The sequence below is a fragment of the Trichomonas vaginalis genome, chromosome I (genome assembly GCF_026262505.1).
Source record: "Trichomonas vaginalis G3 chromosome I, whole genome shotgun sequence".
Classification (NCBI taxonomy): domain Eukaryota; phylum Parabasalia; order Trichomonadida; family Trichomonadidae; genus Trichomonas; species Trichomonas vaginalis.
Window position 1 is genome coordinate 16,078,215 of NC_067203.1, and position 18,524 is coordinate 16,096,738.

General features: G+C 31.4%; 7 protein-coding genes and 2 pseudogenes across 9 annotated transcripts, besides 4 other annotated features; 3 read left to right on the forward strand and 6 right to left on the reverse strand.

The window, feature by feature from the left end:
- Positions 1-838: 838 nt before the first annotated feature.
- TVAGG3_0994890 (auxin efflux carrier component 1B-related family) lies at positions 839-2,354 on the forward strand (the record flags this gene model as incomplete). Its single annotated transcript, XM_001300876.2, has 1 exon — positions 872-2,251. The coding sequence occupies one exon, from the start codon at positions 872-874 to the stop codon at positions 2,249-2,251; it is 1,380 nt and encodes a 459-aa protein (XP_001300877.1).
- A 573-nt stretch (positions 2,355-2,927) lies between these two features.
- TVAGG3_0994900 (glycoprotein 38 family) lies at positions 2,928-4,188 on the reverse strand (the record flags this gene model as incomplete). Its single annotated transcript, XM_001300875.1, has 1 exon — positions 2,962-4,113. One exon carries the CDS (start codon positions 4,111-4,113, stop codon positions 2,962-2,964), a length of 1,152 nt encoding a protein of 383 aa, XP_001300876.1.
- Positions 4,189-7,278: 3,090 nt separating this feature from the next.
- Positions 7,279-7,312: a mobile genetic element.
- Positions 7,313-8,851: 1,539 nt separating this feature from the next.
- Positions 8,852-8,889: a mobile genetic element.
- A 599-nt stretch (positions 8,890-9,488) lies between these two features.
- Positions 9,489-9,767, reverse strand: TVAGG3_0994930 (uncharacterized protein; the record flags this gene model as incomplete). The annotated part of the gene is made up of 1 exon (XM_051254219.1): positions 9,489-9,767. The coding sequence occupies one exon, from the start codon at positions 9,765-9,767 to the stop codon at positions 9,489-9,491; it is 279 nt and encodes a 92-aa protein (XP_051079793.1).
- Positions 9,768-11,230: 1,463 nt separating this feature from the next.
- Positions 11,231-11,267: a mobile genetic element.
- Positions 11,267-18,524: part of a mobile genetic element that runs on past the window's edge.
- TVAGG3_0994960 lies at positions 12,034-12,469 on the reverse strand (annotated as a pseudogene). Its single transcript has one exon. A coding segment is annotated over exon 1 (436 nt).
- Positions 12,500-13,210, reverse strand: TVAGG3_0994970 (uncharacterized protein; the record flags this gene model as incomplete). Its single annotated transcript, XM_051254220.1, has 1 exon — positions 12,500-13,210. One exon carries the CDS (start codon positions 13,208-13,210, stop codon positions 12,500-12,502), a length of 711 nt encoding a protein of 236 aa, XP_051079794.1.
- TVAGG3_0994980 (uncharacterized protein) lies at positions 14,580-14,840 on the forward strand (the record flags this gene model as incomplete). The annotated part of the gene is made up of 1 exon (XM_051254221.1): positions 14,580-14,840. The coding sequence occupies one exon, from the start codon at positions 14,580-14,582 to the stop codon at positions 14,838-14,840; it is 261 nt and encodes an 86-aa protein (XP_051079795.1).
- TVAGG3_0994990 (uncharacterized protein) lies at positions 14,865-15,570 on the forward strand (the record flags this gene model as incomplete). The annotated part of the gene is made up of 1 exon (XM_051254222.1): positions 14,865-15,570. A coding segment is annotated over one exon (706 nt), but the record flags the coding sequence as incomplete, so codon positions are not given.
- On the reverse strand, positions 16,082-17,108 carry TVAGG3_0995000 (organellar and viral DNA polymerase type B; the record flags this gene model as incomplete). The annotated part of the gene is made up of 1 exon (XM_001284460.2): positions 16,082-17,108. A coding segment is annotated over one exon (1,027 nt), but the record flags the coding sequence as incomplete, so codon positions are not given.
- Positions 17,491-18,492, reverse strand: TVAGG3_0995010 (annotated as a pseudogene). Its single transcript has one exon. A coding segment is annotated over exon 1 (1,002 nt).

An 18,524-nucleotide genomic window follows, 5' to 3' on the forward strand; every position in this document is an offset into this window, starting at 1 on the left:
AGAAATCAAAACACTTCAAATTCCGCTGCATACTTAATTTTCGAGTTCAATGATATATGGCTTGTGAACAATCTTGAAAAATTCGACTCGAAGAAAAAAAAGTATAGTTATGCTTGGAAAGCATCAAATTCAACAACTAGAAACTTGAGATTAGGACATCAAACTAACTGAAGTTAATAGAACATTTAGCTAGATGACATATATCTCGCAAAAATTAATTCTGCGAGGATCATCAATAATTTCAATAAATCTAATGTTAAGTGCATAGTACTCGAGCTCCTCGAATTGCTCATAATGAATGGGCAAATATTAAATAACGAATTTGGATTTTAGGAAAAGTAAGATTTTTATCCTCATAATGAATGTAAAACTACTTTCTCTCATCTTTCTATTTTAATATTGCTAGTTTTACGTTCAAAAATTGAAGATCAAGAATAAATCAATTTGTTTGGTTTTGTACAGCACATGATTAGGTATTTTTATTTGACTGATGTAAAAATCTAATTGTAGGTGGCTTATGCCACATTAGGTCGATTATCAAAGTTCAAAAAATGTTAAATATCTTCTCAATTTAACCATAATTATAATGTGCATTTAGTACATCATATACAAGGTCCTATTTTTAAATTAAATCCAAAAAAACGATATGTGTTCAAATGATTCAGAAAGTGACAAAATTTATTTTTGTGCGATTTCTTGATTTAAGGTATTGTTACATATTATATAATTTAATTTGTTTTCTTGATCGGCAAGACGATTAACATCATTGAAATTTTAAAGTGATAGGGACGATTAACTTTTTGTAAACCATTGAAAATTCGAAATTATCTGCATTCAAAATAAGTGATTTTATTTCTGTCAATAATCACAAATGTACAAATACACTGATGCTCTACAGATCACCATGGTTATATTCACCATACTTCTTGTTGGTGCAATCTTTGGCTTTATCAAGTTCTTCAGAGAGGATGAAATGAAAAGAGTTAGAAGATTATTATGGATGATCCCTATCGCAACAACAATGTTCTACGAAATCTCAAGAAGCCCATTCAATAAGGATACATGGATGGTTTTCCTTCATGGTATAATTATTGAAGCTATTTTACACATAATTGCTTATGCATATGCAGCTATTTATCATCCAAAGCAAACAATCATGGAAAAATTCATACCAACAGTTATTACACTTACTGAATCAGACTTCTTCTGGTATGGTTTCCCATTCGCACAAGTACTTTTCGATGATTCATACATTTGCTATTCTGTTATTGTTACATTCGTTCAAACATTATGCGTTCACTCAATCCATATGATTCTTGTCCTTAGATTCATCCCAGATGCCGTTGAGAAGTTTAAGGCCGCAAATGATCCAACACCAGAAGAGGAAGTTCCTCTTGGACCAAAGCAACATACAGATAAGGAAGATGATGGAAATGAAGATAACATGGAACTTCATGATATCAAACAGAATGAAGAAAACGAAAATCAAACTGACGAACAGTCGAATGTTTCAGAAAAGAAGTCAGAAGAACCATCCAAGAAAGAAGAAGCTGAAGCCAAGAAGGATGATGAAGAGAAATCTCAGAAAGAAGAAGAAAAATCCAAAGATGAAAATAAGAATTCTGAAGAAAGCCAAGGAGAAAACAAGGATGATAAGGAACAGAGTTCAAGCACTCCAGAAATCAATGTTGAACATGGAAAAGATGACCATCCAGCAGATGTTCCACAGGAAGAAGAAAAACCAGTCAATAAATGGTACTACAGACAATGGCTTATCGAAATGTACGCATTCGTTAACCAACATAACTTGTGTGCAATTGCTGGTCTTTTCTGGAGCCTTGGTGTAAGCTTTACACATGTTAAAATGCCAAGCTTCCTCATCATGTTCACTTATGATCTTGAAAAAGCAAGTGTTTGCGCAGGTTTGTTCTCAGCAGGTATTTTCATCGCATTCCATCCATTCAAGGGTGCTCCAGTTGTTGATGTTATTGCTGCTTGTGTAAATCACTTCATCATCAAGCCACTTCTTGCTATTGCTTTTGGCTATGCACTTGGACTTCCTCATTCTATTGCCAAATTCCTTGTATTTGTTTACATCGCTCCAGTAGGAAGCTATGGCTACATGCTTTCTGATCAGGCTGGATGGAAGACATCAATGGTCACATACTCAATGTATTGGACAATGATTTGTGTTCTTCCTGTTTATCTCATTTGGGCTGCAATCATTAATGCAACTCATATGTTCGAATAAACTTTGTTATTAAACTCTTTTTATAAAATAAAAACATGAAATTAAGGGTGCACCCGTATGTACGTTTATTTGAGAGGAGGAGGATTACCCTCTCAATTTTGAGGGATTCGTTAGTTTATTTTCTCGATGAATATGCAATAAAATTTGATTTTTACCTTATCAATATACTTCATATAATATACACATGTTCATGTAAAAACTTTTTTCCAAAATCCTCAGGAATTAAGGGATTTTTGAATTTTAAGAATTTTTTTCGAATTTTTTCGAAAAAAAAATATTTTCAGAACAGCCTTAACGGCTAAGATTTAGGAACAATTGTTTGATAGCAATAAGATTAATGATGAAATCATTGAATCTCTCATTTTCTCATTAGCAAACTTTGTTTTGCTTTCAAAGAGTGATTTGGAAGAAAGATCTGTATCAAATGATGTCTATAACACCATCAAAGGTTATTTCATTAGATTGATGAGTTCTGATGAATCGAAACAGCTTTTATCCGTGGCTTTCTCAAAACAAAGATCAAAATTATCGAAATTGCAAAAATTATTACAATAACTTTTATTTTTATAGAGAATTATAGAGAATAAAGAACTTATTTTTATTTATATGATCATGTACAAGATTAAGAAGAACACTAGGAGGCAGAATTAAATATTAAAAATTGCATTAAAATATTAAAATTATTTGTTTATTACTTACGAGGGCGGCATTTAAACGTTAACGCCGGAACCAGAATCTTCGTTCTTACCAGAAAATGTAACTTTTCCTTTTGCACCATTGCCTCTGCAAACGAAGCACCAAACAAGGATAACAATAATAACGATGACGGCAATAACAGCAATGACAATACCAGAAATAGCACCGCCTGAAAGACCACCACTACCCTCTTTTTGCTTTGACTCTTCTTTTGGTGCATTTGGATCAGCATCGAGGTCAATCGCCTCATTGTTAGCTGCCTGTTCTTCTGTCTGTGCACCTGTTCCCTTGCCAGTTAGATCGTATTCTTTATCTTCTTTGAAATAGCTCTCTTGGTCTTCTCCGTCTGCAGATGATTCTGCTGCTGGTTGAACTGTAACTGTTATAGTAGAATCAATCTCGACTGTCATCCTTTTTTGTGACTTTCTAGCATTGGATTTCATCTTTGTCTTCGTATAATTAATGATGCTAATTGGAGCACTGATGAAGAATACTGATTTAGCATTTACAGGTGAGGCTTGAGCTTCAACTGAGTCGGCGATAATTGGGAATGAATATTGTGCATCAGAAATAGTATATGTGACATTCTTTAAAGAATTTCCCATCATATAAAGTGCTTTCACATTACCATTACAAGTCATGCTTTTAGGAGGTTGATTGTCTCCTTGAAGTTCGGCGTCAAGTTTGAGTTTAGCAGGAAGTTCCATTGTGAAGGTATTCTTTGTAGAAAATACTGATGATGAAATGTAATTCATATTTGCAGGTATTTCCTCAATAGTATCAGGACCTTTAGCCTCCACATTTGGTATTATTGGAACTATTTGAATTTTGCATGTTTGGGTTTTGTCTTTGCACTCAACTTTAGTTAATGGATTAAGTGGATGTTGTGCCTGAAGTTGAGAAAAATTAACCTTAAGATTAATGATGAAAGGATTATCATAATTTATTACATCTCTATATGATTTTTGATCAGTTGAAAATTTTGCTGCGACAGTATAGTTAGAAAGACCGGCTATAAGATATGGACCTTCAAGGCAAACTTTACCATTAACAGGAATTTCATATTTCTTTGAGTTTGTTTGATTTCTTAAGTATTCAAATGTATCGCATCCATCAATAGTTGCGTTTGCAGTTGCAAAGCGAATGAATGGAAGAGAAAATAACATATTAATGAACTGAAAAAAAAGGTGAACGGTTAATTTTATTTATCGAGATTTGAATAAAAATAACGGTCGGCTTATTTTATTAAATAGTATTAAATATATTAACATTAATAAAATTATCCTTTGTGGGCTATTAGAGTAACCAAACAAAATTTGAATAGTTTTAAAGGTTGGATAAAATTGTTTTGAGAGAAACCGTTGAGTATTGAAGTATAGTATTTTATGAACTTTAAGACCATTCAAATTTTAATAATAAATGGATCAAAATAAGTGTTATAATAATCGATGGGTTTTTAGAAATAAAAAAGTTAAAATCTTGATTTGTCAAAATATTAATTAAAATATGGCTTAATAAGAATGGGAAAGACTAAGTTTCATAATGTAGATAATTCACTACTTTATAATTGATATCTTTCAATTGAAATACTAATATGAGAAAATTTAATGAAAGCATTATTTGAAAAAGCAACGTTGGATAAAACCCAATAATAAAGAATTTCAGCTGATAATAGCGGACTCTCAATTTTTTATGCACCCAATGTTTTTTGTTTGGAACTAGGATGAATGGTTAAAATGATTTCATGTTTTAATTCTTTCAATTAATTCCAAAATCGATAAAATCGATTATGAGCCTGTCCTTTTTTAAATAGTTTTAGAAATGATATTTGAACTTTTACTATATTTTCTATACTTTTTGAATGGTATTCATAATCAATTGATAGAAAAGCAAGATCTTCTCTTCTCAAAAATTTATTTCAGAAATATATTTAAAATTATTATAATGTTATTTCTACTCAAATTCATTCATTCAATTTTTTAAAAAAAAGTCTTTCATTGAAAAGCAACAAAATCCATCTGTCTCACAATTCTTTTTCAATTAATTTAGCTTTTAACCAATCCATTTGATAAATGCTATAAAAATTAAAAATTCTGAACTTTTTCAATTTAAACTCAAATCTTTAATTAGTTGTGATAAATAATACTAAATACTGAATTCTTAAGGGTGCACCCGTATGTACGTTTATTTGAGAGGAGGAGGATTACCCTCTCAATTTTGAGGGATTCGTTAGTTTATTTTCTCGATGAATATGCAATAAAATTTGATTTTTACCTTATCAATATACTTCATATAATATACACATGTTCATGTAAAAACTTTTTTCCAAAATCCTCAGGAATTAAGGATTTTTGAATTTTAAGAATTTTTTTCGAATTTTTCGAACGAAAAAAATATTTTCAGAACAGCCTTAACGGCTAAGATTTAGGAACAATGTTAAGTATCAAAAAGAAAGGAGGTCTGATATAGACAACATATATCGTTGAAGGTTGAAAAAATCTCTAATATTTGAGCCCAAAATTTCAAATTTTAATTTTTTGAAAAAAGAGGCCACCCGTATGTACGTTTATTTGAGAGGAGGAGTATTATATTTTTGAAAGGGTGAAACATTATGAATATGTTAATTATATAATAATATGTATTATTATAAAAAAGAAAAAATAAAGCACGTTAAAATTTTTCTTTCTTGATTTTTTACAAAATCTACTTAGAATTATGCAAAATATGACTAAATAATTATTAATTTCCAGTTAAATTTTAATTTTGATAAATAATTTAAATTTCAAAATATCAAGTTAAGTTCGACTAGGGTTGTTAGATTCCCGACGATAGGTGTCTTGGAAGATTTGCCTGGTGTCATCATAGTGTCTTTAAATCAAAAAATTTTTTTTGGAGTTAGTTTTATTGATTTTTCAATAAAAAACATTTCTAAAACAAGAAAATAAAACGATAAAATATTTATATTTTATATAAGGATCTTATATATTTAAAATAAATATCATTTATTTTTTTCATTGGTGTCTGTCAAACCATAATACACTATTCAAAAATTCAATGTGTCTTGCGGTTTCAAAAGACACATTCAAATTGAACGATAGCACAGACACTATTGAATTTTACCCATTGTATTTAGTTTTTACCCTTTTTATTTTTAACAATTAATGACTGAAACAGCCGTTTTGCTATGACCTCAATCACTTTTATTTATTATTTTAAATATTATTTAATTTTATTATTTGAATAGGCCAACTTATATTTGAGAAGCTCAATTTGAGACCACTTAATACATTGAAATATCATAAATATTGAAATATTAAAAAGTGTATTTCAAAATATTGAAATTATAAAAATTTATAATACTGAAATTGAGACAAATTAATAAATTCAATGTGTTTTTTTTGAAATAACTCTCAAATATTATTTTTTTGTTTATTTAATGATGAATAAATATGATTGCTTTAGTCAATCATAGAAACTAATTTAAGTTTAAAATAATGAAAGGATAATTTGATCCTTTTTTAAAATACAATTATTTTTGATGATTTGCAAGAATCTTTGAAAAGAATATAATATAGGTTCTATTTTTGTAAAATTTATCCAAATCATATATTACATAAATTACAATTAAAACGATGAAAGAACCAAAAAGTGTGTTTTGTGTTTTATTGTTGCGTGTTGGATGCGGGATCCTGTTATTTCCGAAATCGACAAAAAATTTGGAAATTTAATTTCCGAAATCGAAATTATATTAATGTTTTTAATATTCTTATATCAAAAGGATTAAAGTTCATTAAGAGAAAAACAATTCTTCTTCTTCAATCTATTGGCACATTTATTTCTACACGCCAATAAGGAAGGGAAAATTATAAAACACCATGGTGTCTTCAAAACGCTAATTTTTGATATTTTTAACAACCCTAAGTTCGACTATGTATGTAGTAATTCCTCAATAAAGTGCCAAAACCCTATTAAAATATATGAACATTTTCAACATTTTAATGTTTTTATTTAAAAATTTGATGGAATATGAGCTTCAAACAATTATTATGTAAATAAAAATAATTAAATATATGTATTTATTCGTATTACAACCGTAGTAAGTCGATTCTTCCTTTCTTCTACTGAGTTTTGAATTTGATTTCGAATTGTAAAGAGATTCAAAGGGAAAATACTAGCGGATAAAAACTACCTCCATGAAAGGGTCATAATGGACTCAAGTTGTATTTTTTGATATTTTTTGCTTTTCGAGCCTAAATAGGTAGCCAAGATAATGCCTAAAAATAAGGTTCTAAATTCTGAAGTTTACATGATCCTCTCGTGTGCACCCTTAAGGGTGCCCTATAGACGATAGCTCCCCTCAGAAAAAATAACCTTAAATAAAACCAATGCTTTTCGAGACCTATTTTGGTACCTCCAAAAACATTTTTCTCGGCAAAAAATCAAGTTGATGTATTTTGTTTTGTCATCGTAGATACTCTAATTTTCACCCAGTAATGTTATATAAAAGGAGCTTTTTTGTCGAAATGCAAAACAAAATTGGCCGTTAATGTGGTGAATTATCGATTTTTTGGTACAGCATACTTTCTTATCAATGAATAAATGCAGCTACTTGATAAAAGAGTCTTCAAAAGCAACTTTGAAAAAAAATATTCCTTATTTACATCAAGAGCCGAATACTTTTACGATGAATATTAATAAAATTTGTCGGTATTTATTCTTACAGATTATCAGATCACAAAAGCCAAAAATTGTTTATTATTTTTTCAGAATAAAAATTTCGAATGTATCAATTATATCAAATACATACATTTTATTCATACATTACAAATGAAAGATTTAATTTTTGAAAAACCTAAATTTTTTCGAAAATCAAATATTTCGGTATTATATGCGCCTTTGTTTAAATTATTCGCCAATTCCTCATCACGAATGTAAGATATTTTGGTATTACAAAAGAGAATCCATGAATTGATGTTTTCGTCCAAAATAATAATATTATATTGTCGACTGTGATAAGTTATTATGGCTACTAGTTTGGATTTTACAGCTGGATTGTATTCCATGTTAATCATCCAATGGAAACGTAAAACCAGCAACATCAATAAAAAGATAATCTGAAAAAGTAGGAGTAACTTGAAGTTCGTTATTATTAACAAGAGGAATGTCAATTTTATCTGTAAATCCCCAGCAAAATTTTTTGAAATAATCAATAAGATCTAGTTGCCTAGCTTCACATGCAAGCGATTCTTGTAATTGTTTGAAAGCATCAATTGGATCAGCTTGATGTATCTTTTGCCGTTTCGAGTACAGGTGATACAGATAAGTAACATCTGCATTTTCCGAAAAGTTCCGATTTGTGAGCGATAATATTTCTTTGTATATTAACTGTTGCTCATTGGGATTAGAGAATAATTCGTCAAATAGTTTGTGCATTAATGGTCGAAATGTAATAAGTTGAACAATAACGGCAAGAAAACTGAGATTTTTTCCAAGCTTGATACCAAGCTTTTGTTTTTTAGGCTTAAGTTAGTATCTCTAAGTTGTGTACTGAGGCACTGCGCGCCTCCGTACACCACTTAGCGGTTTTGACACTTTACGAAACCAGTAACGTATATTTTACAACACAACCATAACACCAACTTAACCTTAAATATTTACAAAACCATCTGACACATAAACGACTTCACTAACAACTTCACTAACGACTTCACTAACGAATTCCCTACCGTCCTCACTAAATAAAAATAACCTTATTTTTATTTTTTTAAATTTTTTATTTCATTACAAAGACATGTCCAACTACATTTACTATGACTCTTTCCCAGAACGTTTCCGTGAACTATTCAAAACTCAAGTAAAACTGAGAAACATGCATTTTAACAAAGACAGACCCATTGACGATGATGTTGTAAACAGAAATTCATCAAAAGTGACACCTCAGAAAAGCGAAAATATTGAATTTTTGGAACTTTTGATAGAGCACGTTTTTAAATATTAATTAAAGTAAATGTATATTTTGTAAAGATTCTTTTTAATAAAAAAATAAAATTTTGAAGAAAAACACAAAATCTTCTGAAAAATAATATCACATAAACTCATATTATTTTCTAATATATAACTATTTTATATAAAAATCAAATTCAATGATCTTAAAAGCGAAGGATAAACCTCAAAATTTACGAATATAATGAGTGGGAATATAATGCTTATCTATCATAAAACCATATGAAATATCAATTTTTGCTTTACGCCTAATTTTTGACGACAATTAGCAAAAAATGTTAAATGTTAACACTCAGTCCATTTGAATATGAAAAATAAAATTGACTTTGATTAAATGTTTTTATTTATCATGCAATTCTTCTTGCGACCAAAGATTTGAATAAAATTTCAAAAATAAGATAGCTTAAAAAATAATATACGGTAGTGTTTACTAATAGATGAATAGTATATAAATTCTATTAAAATGGATTTGATCCAAAAAAATATATAAAATTTGATCATAAATAAAATTGTTTAGTAGTCATTTAAAATGATGTAATTATTCAAATTTTGCTAAGACCCATTCGTCTTTGATATATAACTCCCATTTTTGCATTTCTGGCTCGTACCAAAATTTTGAAACTTCGAATAATTCGTTAGGAGTGTAATTACTATTCGTTTTTGGATTAATATCGAGAGATAAATGTGGTGTATTGTTGTATTTTTCAATGAACTGCTGAACTGAGTCCTTGATTTGTTGAATATCATCCAACTCGTCTGGCAAAAACTTTTCTAAGCTTGGCCACAGGCGCTCCACCTTGCCGTTCTGTCTTGGCATATACGGCAAGTTGTGCTTCCAAACTATTCCGTTTTCCTGCATAACCTGGCCGAATTCACCGCGGTTTTCACCGCCGTTATCGGTCCAGATGCAGTAAGGAATAAACTCCTCTAAAAGTTTCTTAAAACCTTCGCTGTTGAGTTGGAAGACTTGTTTTTCAATAATTTAGTTTTGAGAACTTTACGTGTCATATCATCCAATATGGCAAAAAATGGACAAGAAACATTACCGTGAAGGTAATGAATATCGCAGTGCCATATCAAATTCTTTGATATGGCACGATATTTGGTAGGTGGATCTGCTGGTTTGTAATCTCTTTTGAAGATAAACCTGATTCCATCATAAATTTTTCCACTTGATGATGCTTTATTTTTTGTAAATTGTCAAAAATTTGATCTTTTGTCAAATCTTCTATATTTTCAAATTCTTTTGCAATTTCTTCTTTTTCTTTCTCACAATCGGGATTTTGAGCAATATTTGAAACCTTTTAATCAATAAATAAGTTTTTGAAATTCCTCCTTTATATTGTGAAACACAAGAATTAATTAATTGTTTTTGCTCAAATGTTGGTGGATTTGGTTTTCTGCCGCGACTAACTTTTGGTAATTCGATTTCTTGAAGTTGAAATGCTCTTCTTATTGTATTTTCGGCAACATTCAATTTAATTTTACCATTTTCCAATTCAACTTCCTTTCCCACACTTTTGTAAGATTCACCTTCTTCTATTCTTCTTTTAGCTTCAAATAGCCATTCTCTGCTTATAGATTTGGCAGTAGTCATAAAAGTGGTCCTTCTTTTGTGATAAGATTCAAATTTGAATGTGGATGATAAATAAAAATCAAAAATAATTGTTATAATTTAAATGAAGAAGTAATTTAAAACGATTTTATTTATGATCAAATTTTATATATTTTTTGGATCAAATCCATTTTAATGGAATTTATATACTATTCATCTATTAGTAAACACTACCGTATATTATTTTTTAAGCTATCTTATTTTTTGAAATTTTATTCAAATCTTTGGTCGCAAGAAGAATTGCATGATAAATAAAAACATTTAATCAAAGTCAATTTTATTTTTCATATTCAAATGGACTGAGTGTTAACATTTAACATTTTTTGCTAATTGTCGTCAAAAATTAGGCGTAAAGCAAAAATTGATATTTCATATGGTTTTATGATAGATAAGCATTATATTCCCACTCATTATATTCGTAAATTTTGAGGTTTATCCTTCGCTTTTAAGATCATTGAATTTGATTTTTATATAAAATAGTTATATATTAGAAAATAATATGAGTTTATGTGATATTATTTTTCAGAAGATTTCATTCTATATGCCTATGAAAAGTACTCTCAAAACTAACTTTTTCCTAATTATAATTAAATCTAGAATATTGTATTATGCTTAGTATTATTTCATTTTTCTCATTCAATTTAGAATTTACAAATGTCAAAAAATTGAGAGCTGTCACTTTTGATGAATTTCTGTTTATTACAATGAAAGAAACCCTGAATATATTACAATCCCTTATGACGCAAAGTTCATTGCATACATTCCTTATGGTCGCAGAGGAACGAAAACTATTTCAACAAAGAACAAAAATTATTTCTGGAGCGATGAAGAAAATTGCCTTATCTACATAAATGCATACTTAAATAAAGCTACATATTGTACAAAAGAAGGTTGGACTGGATTTGAGCTCTACATATACGACGACGATGGAAACAGACGTTGTGTATACCCATACGATAATATGTACCATTGTTTTCATCAAGCATTAAACGAATACATAGTCAGTAAGGGTCTCATTCCTGCTGAGTAGAAATGTTATATTTTTGTTCCCAGATTTATTTAAAAATTAATGATATCACCACCCTCACACGTATGAAAACATAGCACAAAAATAAATTTAGGTGAAGTGGTGAAATCTCACCTCTTTTTTCACCTCTTTTCTCACCCTGTTGAATTCATTGCTTTATAACTCTCTTCCTTTCTCCAACTCTTCTAACTTCTTCTTAAGTTCAGCAATGTTGTCCTCATGAAGTTTAATCTTTCTCAAAATTCCTTCTTTATCTAATGGTTGCTTTATCTTTCTAAACTGAACTCTACCATCCTTCATAGTATGAATGTAAAAACCTTCTGGAATAGTTCCTGATTTAATGTATTCTACCAAAAACTTTTGTTTCATTGCTTCAGTGACTTTATTTGTCATTTCAATCAAATAAAAATTTTAATATTAAATAAAAATAACGTTATTTTTTCAGTAAGGAAACGCAGGAGTTTTACGATTTATTTGAGGAGTAGGTTCTGGTTTAAATGTTGGAGTCGGTTTAGGAGTTGACTTTTGAACAGGAGTTTGTACTTCCATAGGTTCAGGAGTCATTAAAGGTTTTGGCGAAGGTGTTGGAGTTTGTTTAACTTCAGCTACTTCAGTATTATTTACAACATTTGCTTTATTTCTTTTCAACATCATAACTGCTCCTGCTGTAGCTAGCAAACCTAGTGGGAGACCATTTTATATAAGGACTTGACCAAATGCTATTTTTGACAGGAGCTGGTGGAACACCTAACCTTGGTGAGACTGCTCTTTGCCATTGTGCAGCTCGTAAGAAATATTCAATAGGTGCTCCATAATCGTTTGGTAAAGTTTGTTTCATAGATGGTGAAGGTTCACGAGAGCTTGATGAAGAACTCATTTATAAGCTTTAAAAATAAACGTTCATCCTTTATTCCTCACTGTCGTCCGTAGCTAAGTTATAGTCATCTAATCTTATTATGGGGATGCCTGACTGTCTTACCTGAATGGCAAAGCAACAATCCCTCATAAATCCAATAAGTGGCTTTGGTACATTTTCAGTTGCTAGTTCAATAGGTCCTTTAACAGACAATTTGTATGTTATTGGAGCAGTAGATGTTTGACCTTGCTGGAAGCAAAAGTCCACTTCTGTTGGAAAACCACATAAGAAATGTGTGTTGTCATAGCTATCCCATTTATGTTCCACACTACCATCATCCACCAATGACCTCATAACATCTTCATTAAATCCTATCATATCATTGTTTGTATTGCAAGCGTTCGCAACCATTTCATAAAATACAGGTCCATATGATTTTTCAGGTTCTGCAGGCATATTTCCATAAGCTCCCATGGAAAGCTGAAGATATTTAAACTTAGGGTTCTCAAAATTAACATAATAGTTGTCTTTCTTTCTAAATAGTGCCCAAATACTTTTAACATTAATAGGCGTATAAGCTGCTGTAAATGTTGCACTTGAACTATCTGTATTCTTTGAGAATGAACCGTCCATAGGAATCCAATCCATAACTTTAACAGGAAAACATAAAGCCTCGTTTGTATAATGTTCTACAAGTTCTGTATAAATGTTAGGGTCTAAAGAGAATGACTTTGGATGAATGAAACATTCATTAAAATCCATCTTTGTTCGAAATAGTTGCTGGGTTACAGTTGTAATAGTAACTGTTCCACTAGCTTCTACTGCCTTCGTTATCATAGTGAATGGTTCATTCCATGGAACAAATTTATTTGTCGGCGGATTTGAATCTGAAGCAAATGCAACTTTAAGAGTTGGATTGAAAGCAATGATATCATTTACAGATATAGATGTGCATTGTAAGGCGTCGCTACTGAACTTTACTTTAAGCTGAATGTTTCCTGCAAAAGCTGGAATAAATCGAATAGCTTCTAATGGAAGGAATCTTCTAACAGGAATTCTTAAACGAAGCTTAAAATCAAATGATTTTCCTGCTGTAATTGGACCACTAACAATTTGTCCTGTTCTGCATGTTCCCGAATGACTCCATACATCTTCATGTCGAGTCTTTGAGAAAACATCTACTTTCTTTATTTGTTCGGTAGTTTGTGAGTTTGAAGTTATATATGCTTCTTCTCTTGCGTTGTCTTGAGAATATACGATACGACCATTTGCAAGGATTTGATATCCAGCAACTGCATAGAAAGCGTCATCGAAACCAATCCAAAATCCTGGTGGGTTTGTTTATTGGAACCTGAACCAATTTCTTTATCTACAATAAATTGACCTTCCATTTTATACGTAATGAATGTATTGTAAAGGTCCAACATATTTTCACCAGGAGGTGAGAGATTGAATGTTACCCATGTGTTATCTTTAGCAGTTCCAGGTTGTGATGGAATCTTTGCGTCAGAATATTTTCTATTAGTGTCACCAATTTGAACTGCATTGTCTATGATATCGAAATATGAGCGAATCTGATGAATATGCTCTGCTGGAGTAAATTCGTTTAACTGTTCGTTCTGCATGTATTTACTTCGGATAAAAATATCTATTTACTTCATTATTCTCACTCTTCTTCTTGGCATTCGTGGTGGAAGTTGTTTCTTGACATTTTCAATGAACTGTACATTCTCTTTTGTCTCAACTTCTTTCACTGGCGGTCAGGATTCTTTGACTCGGTTTGTTTTTCAATGAAATTCACGAACTTTGCAATAAGCTCTTGGTTCGTTATTGAAAGTACATCTGGCTTCTTTTCTTCTGGTTCTATTGACTTTTCAGTTTGAATAGAAGGCTTAACATGGGCTTCGTGGGCTTCGCCCTTGCCATGCACCTTAATACTGTCGCTTTCTGCATTCGCTAATGGAACCTTTCTTTTTCTTACGTATATTTTACCATCTTTACTCTGACTTACGTAATAGAAAGGATGTTGTATTCCTCTTGCGTCATTTAATATAATAGACTCTCGCTCTGATTTTGACAAGCTCATTTTACATCAGTTAAAGTTTTAATTTTGTTTTTTATCTGCAGTCAAATGACTCAGACAAGTCCTACGGACAAGACCCAAGGGGTCATAGATGTTGAAGCATTGAAGAAAGAAATTCGTGAGCAAATTTTATCCGAACTGAAGGAACAAAAACAAGAACAAAAGCCAGAGAGACCAAAGAGAAAACTTAGTGAAAAACAACTTGCTGCATTAGCTGCTGGAAGACAAAAGAACCCACGTTTGCTGGCGAAGAAAGCTAGAGAAGAAGCTGAAGCAAAAGCTAAAGAAGCTGAAGCAAAGAAAGAGTAAATGGTTTATTTTTATCCGAATTAAATGTATAGACAAATACCTTTATCTGTTGCGTTCAGTAGTGAAAACCCTGACGTCAAAATAAAGGGGAACAGAGTAACGTTTAAGTTTCCAACAGACTGGATTGTGAACATAAATGAAGAGAAGTACATTGGCATAACATCTATGTATATAACACGTGCTTTCAGAAAGGTTGACTTTATACTTCAAGTCGAGATAGAAAATGACGAACAGTCTTTTAGCGCCCAAAACATTCACATATACAAATACTTTAAAGACGATACAACATTGCAACAATGTATGATTTCATTTAATGAGATGTTCGAGAAAAAGTTCAACATTGAAGTACAAACTTTACAGCCTTTACGTGAGTTTCTTGCACAACTGAAAGAAGAAGGTAGTCAGCCACAACTTATAGACTTTCATTATGAATTTAATGAAAATGAAGATGGAACACATGACTGTCAGTTTGTTGTATTCTCACCATTCAATGAAGTCGCTAAAAAGAAAGAAAATCCATTACGTATAAGATTTCAAATCTCTGAACCAAGTGATGATTTCAAGAATGTTTTCAATTATGATGCAATGCTTCCGAAAAATGAATTTTCAAAGATTGTAACACCTGGCATTTGGGATAGAAAGCAAGCTATATTATATTCAAACTTAAGTAAGGGAGTTGAAAATGAGTTCATTGGTCATACAAGAACTTCACCACTTCCTAACCCTAAATACTATAAATTAACTGGCTTCAATCGTGAGTTTGGATAGACATGTTCTCCACTCATGACCATAACTGCCCAGTGTTCTTACCTCCAGACCATAAGGACTGTCTCTACATTGAAGCACAACTCTTAAACTCTACCATCGCAGTATTGTAAATGACCACATGGGCTTCGCCCTTGCCGCTAGTTTTATTTTTATCACGAATGACCTCATTGCTGACAAAAATAAATGACCTCAGAACTTCAACTTACGAATAAAGCTTGTTTTAGTCGTTATTGAGAAGTTAAACTTTTCAGCAAAGCAAGGTTGACATGACTTACATAAGTCAAATCCAATCTCTTGACCATCATGAAGTGCTTTGTAAAGTTTCATTAAACTGAACTCAGAGTCTTTGTCATATGTTCCAACAGGTATGTGAATGTTCTTATCTTCATTGTAATAGCATTGTATAGCTTCAGGAAACATTTCATTAGCGGTTAAAGCAAGGACGTCTTGTTTGACACCTTTGCAACGTGCATGGAATGCAACTTCATTTAAATCGTTAGTGAGTAAGTCTATGTAGGTCTTCTTTCCACAAAATATTGACTTGTATGCTAAACTTTGTTTTCCAGGTGTTATTTCTGCGAAGTCAGAATGAAATTGACCTAATGTTTTACCAATAAGTTCTCTACCGTATCTCTTCTGAAATTCCTGAGCTAACAGTGGGATATCTTCATTGAAAATATGCATGCTATCACAGTCCTGGTAAAATATTTGAAGTCCCATATCTTCAGCAGTACAGAATACTTCACACATTATTCTCTTCGACATAGACAGAATGTTAACACCAAGTGGACAGAAGTTAAAGTGTCTGCAAATGCTTTTCGTTAGCTTGAAAATAGTTTTATCTGAACCATCCAAACCTTCGAACTTCACTATATGGTTGTAGTTTCTGATGGCATATCTTATAGCATCTTTGTCATTTACTATGGTTATTTTTGACTCAATAGGAGATAGAATAGTTTTGCCATAAATACTGTTCAGAATGAGCTTTATATTTTCTTGCAAAGGATTTCCTTCTTTCTTATACTTTAACCTTAACTCAAACAACTTCTTTACTTCATCTCTTATTCTAATATCTCTGTTTCCATCGTAATAGTATCCTTGCAACACTTCACATTTAACACCTTGATATTTTATGAGGTCTTGTAATGTTATATGGCCAACATACATGAGACAGCAAGTGTTTGAACTTCTGGGAACGTTAAGTTCTGGATTTAATTCAGGGTCACAAACTATTAAAGGAAAGTGTCTATGTATTCCAATCTCTGTTATCTTAATGAGAACAAAGAAGCCAGACACAAACTTTTCACCAATGGGTTCCTTTTGGTCGTCATCGAATAAATGTCTCATGAGATACTCTGTGCTTAACATTTCTTCCTTCAATACTTTCGGTATACCTTCTAAAGTATAGAGTCTTGCAATTGCTGAAGGGTATAATGAAACAGCGTCGAAGTCAGCAATGAGTTTCTTTTCGCTCTTTTGTTTAATGTTATCTGACAACATACATCTTCCACCTTGAATGCATCTCGAAATAAACTCTCTTGGTTTATTTGAGAGGTCATATAAATTTCCATTCGGGAAGTACACTCTGTTCTCAAACAATTTGTTAGCAATAGAACAAATACTAACGTAATCATAAACGTTTAAATCAAATTCTTTCAATATGTCATTGCGGAACTTAACAAAACCTTCTCTTAAAATTCTTACATCTTGTTTGCAATAAAATGTGCTATACTTTTCTAAGTCGAAGTGGTTCTCATCTATTCTGCAACCTTTGATGGAATCCATGTTTTTCATGAACGTTTCAATATCTTTTACAAACTTACATGCTTCAGAAATGACACCAGTTCTGTTGTCATTTGCTAACAAAGTACTGCTGTAGTAGTTATATGGAAATACTTCTTTCGGTCCTGTTTGTAAGTTAAACATTTCAGGAAATAGTTTAAGCTTCTTATTTATAACACTGTAAGAGTCTTTTATAATAATTGCCCTTCCTTTATATAAGCCAGTTATTTGCATTGTTCGTGAACCTTTAATGATGGGAGTTCCTTTCACTTCTGTCATGTGTCTTAAGATGAAGTTTATGTCATAACTGAGGTTATGAAAATATATTAAACTCTTGTCAGGAAGTCGCTCCAAAAATTCTGTTGCACAGTTCTGACCCCAAATGCTTTCACTCACTGAACCATCTTCACTGTCATAACAGATGTTAAAAGCTTTATGAAAGCCATCAGTACTGCACTCAAAGTCAGCAAAGAAAACGTGCTCAGGAATGAACTTGCACTTATTTTTATTTACTTCTTTTGACTCTGCTTTCTTCTTCAGTTGTACACAATACTTTGGAGCATATGTCAAATCTTTAAATGGTGCAAGGTTCTGTTTATATAAGTCAGTCGTATATGTGAAAAGTTCTCCATAAGAAATAGGTTCGAAATATTTGCACTCCCACAATGTTTTCATAACATCCCATAACGGTGTTGTTCTATCATAACGAACTACATATTTGTTCTCTCTCTTTGTATAAATCTTCATCTGTTTCTCAATGTTCATTTCCACCACACTCCTTCAAGATTTCTATATAGTTGCGAATGAAATATGTTGTCATTGGTAATCTTTCATTTAGCATGTAGTGGTCTTCAACAAGAAGTAAGTCAATAGTTTTAACAGTTTCACATTCTTTTGGTATGTATCTCTTATTTCATTATGTCTTGAGTCATTGAAGTAACCAATGACAACATTAAATGCTATACCTGTTGCGTCAGAAATTTCTTGTACTTTACTTTAAGGAAAGTCTCTAAACACGAATGACTTCTCTCATGTGGTCAATAGTTTCTTCATCTACTCCAGCCTGAATGCAAGCATAAACGAAACAATTGTCCTCTGTCATAAGTGTTGCAGTTCTTTTGTTCAGTTCATTGA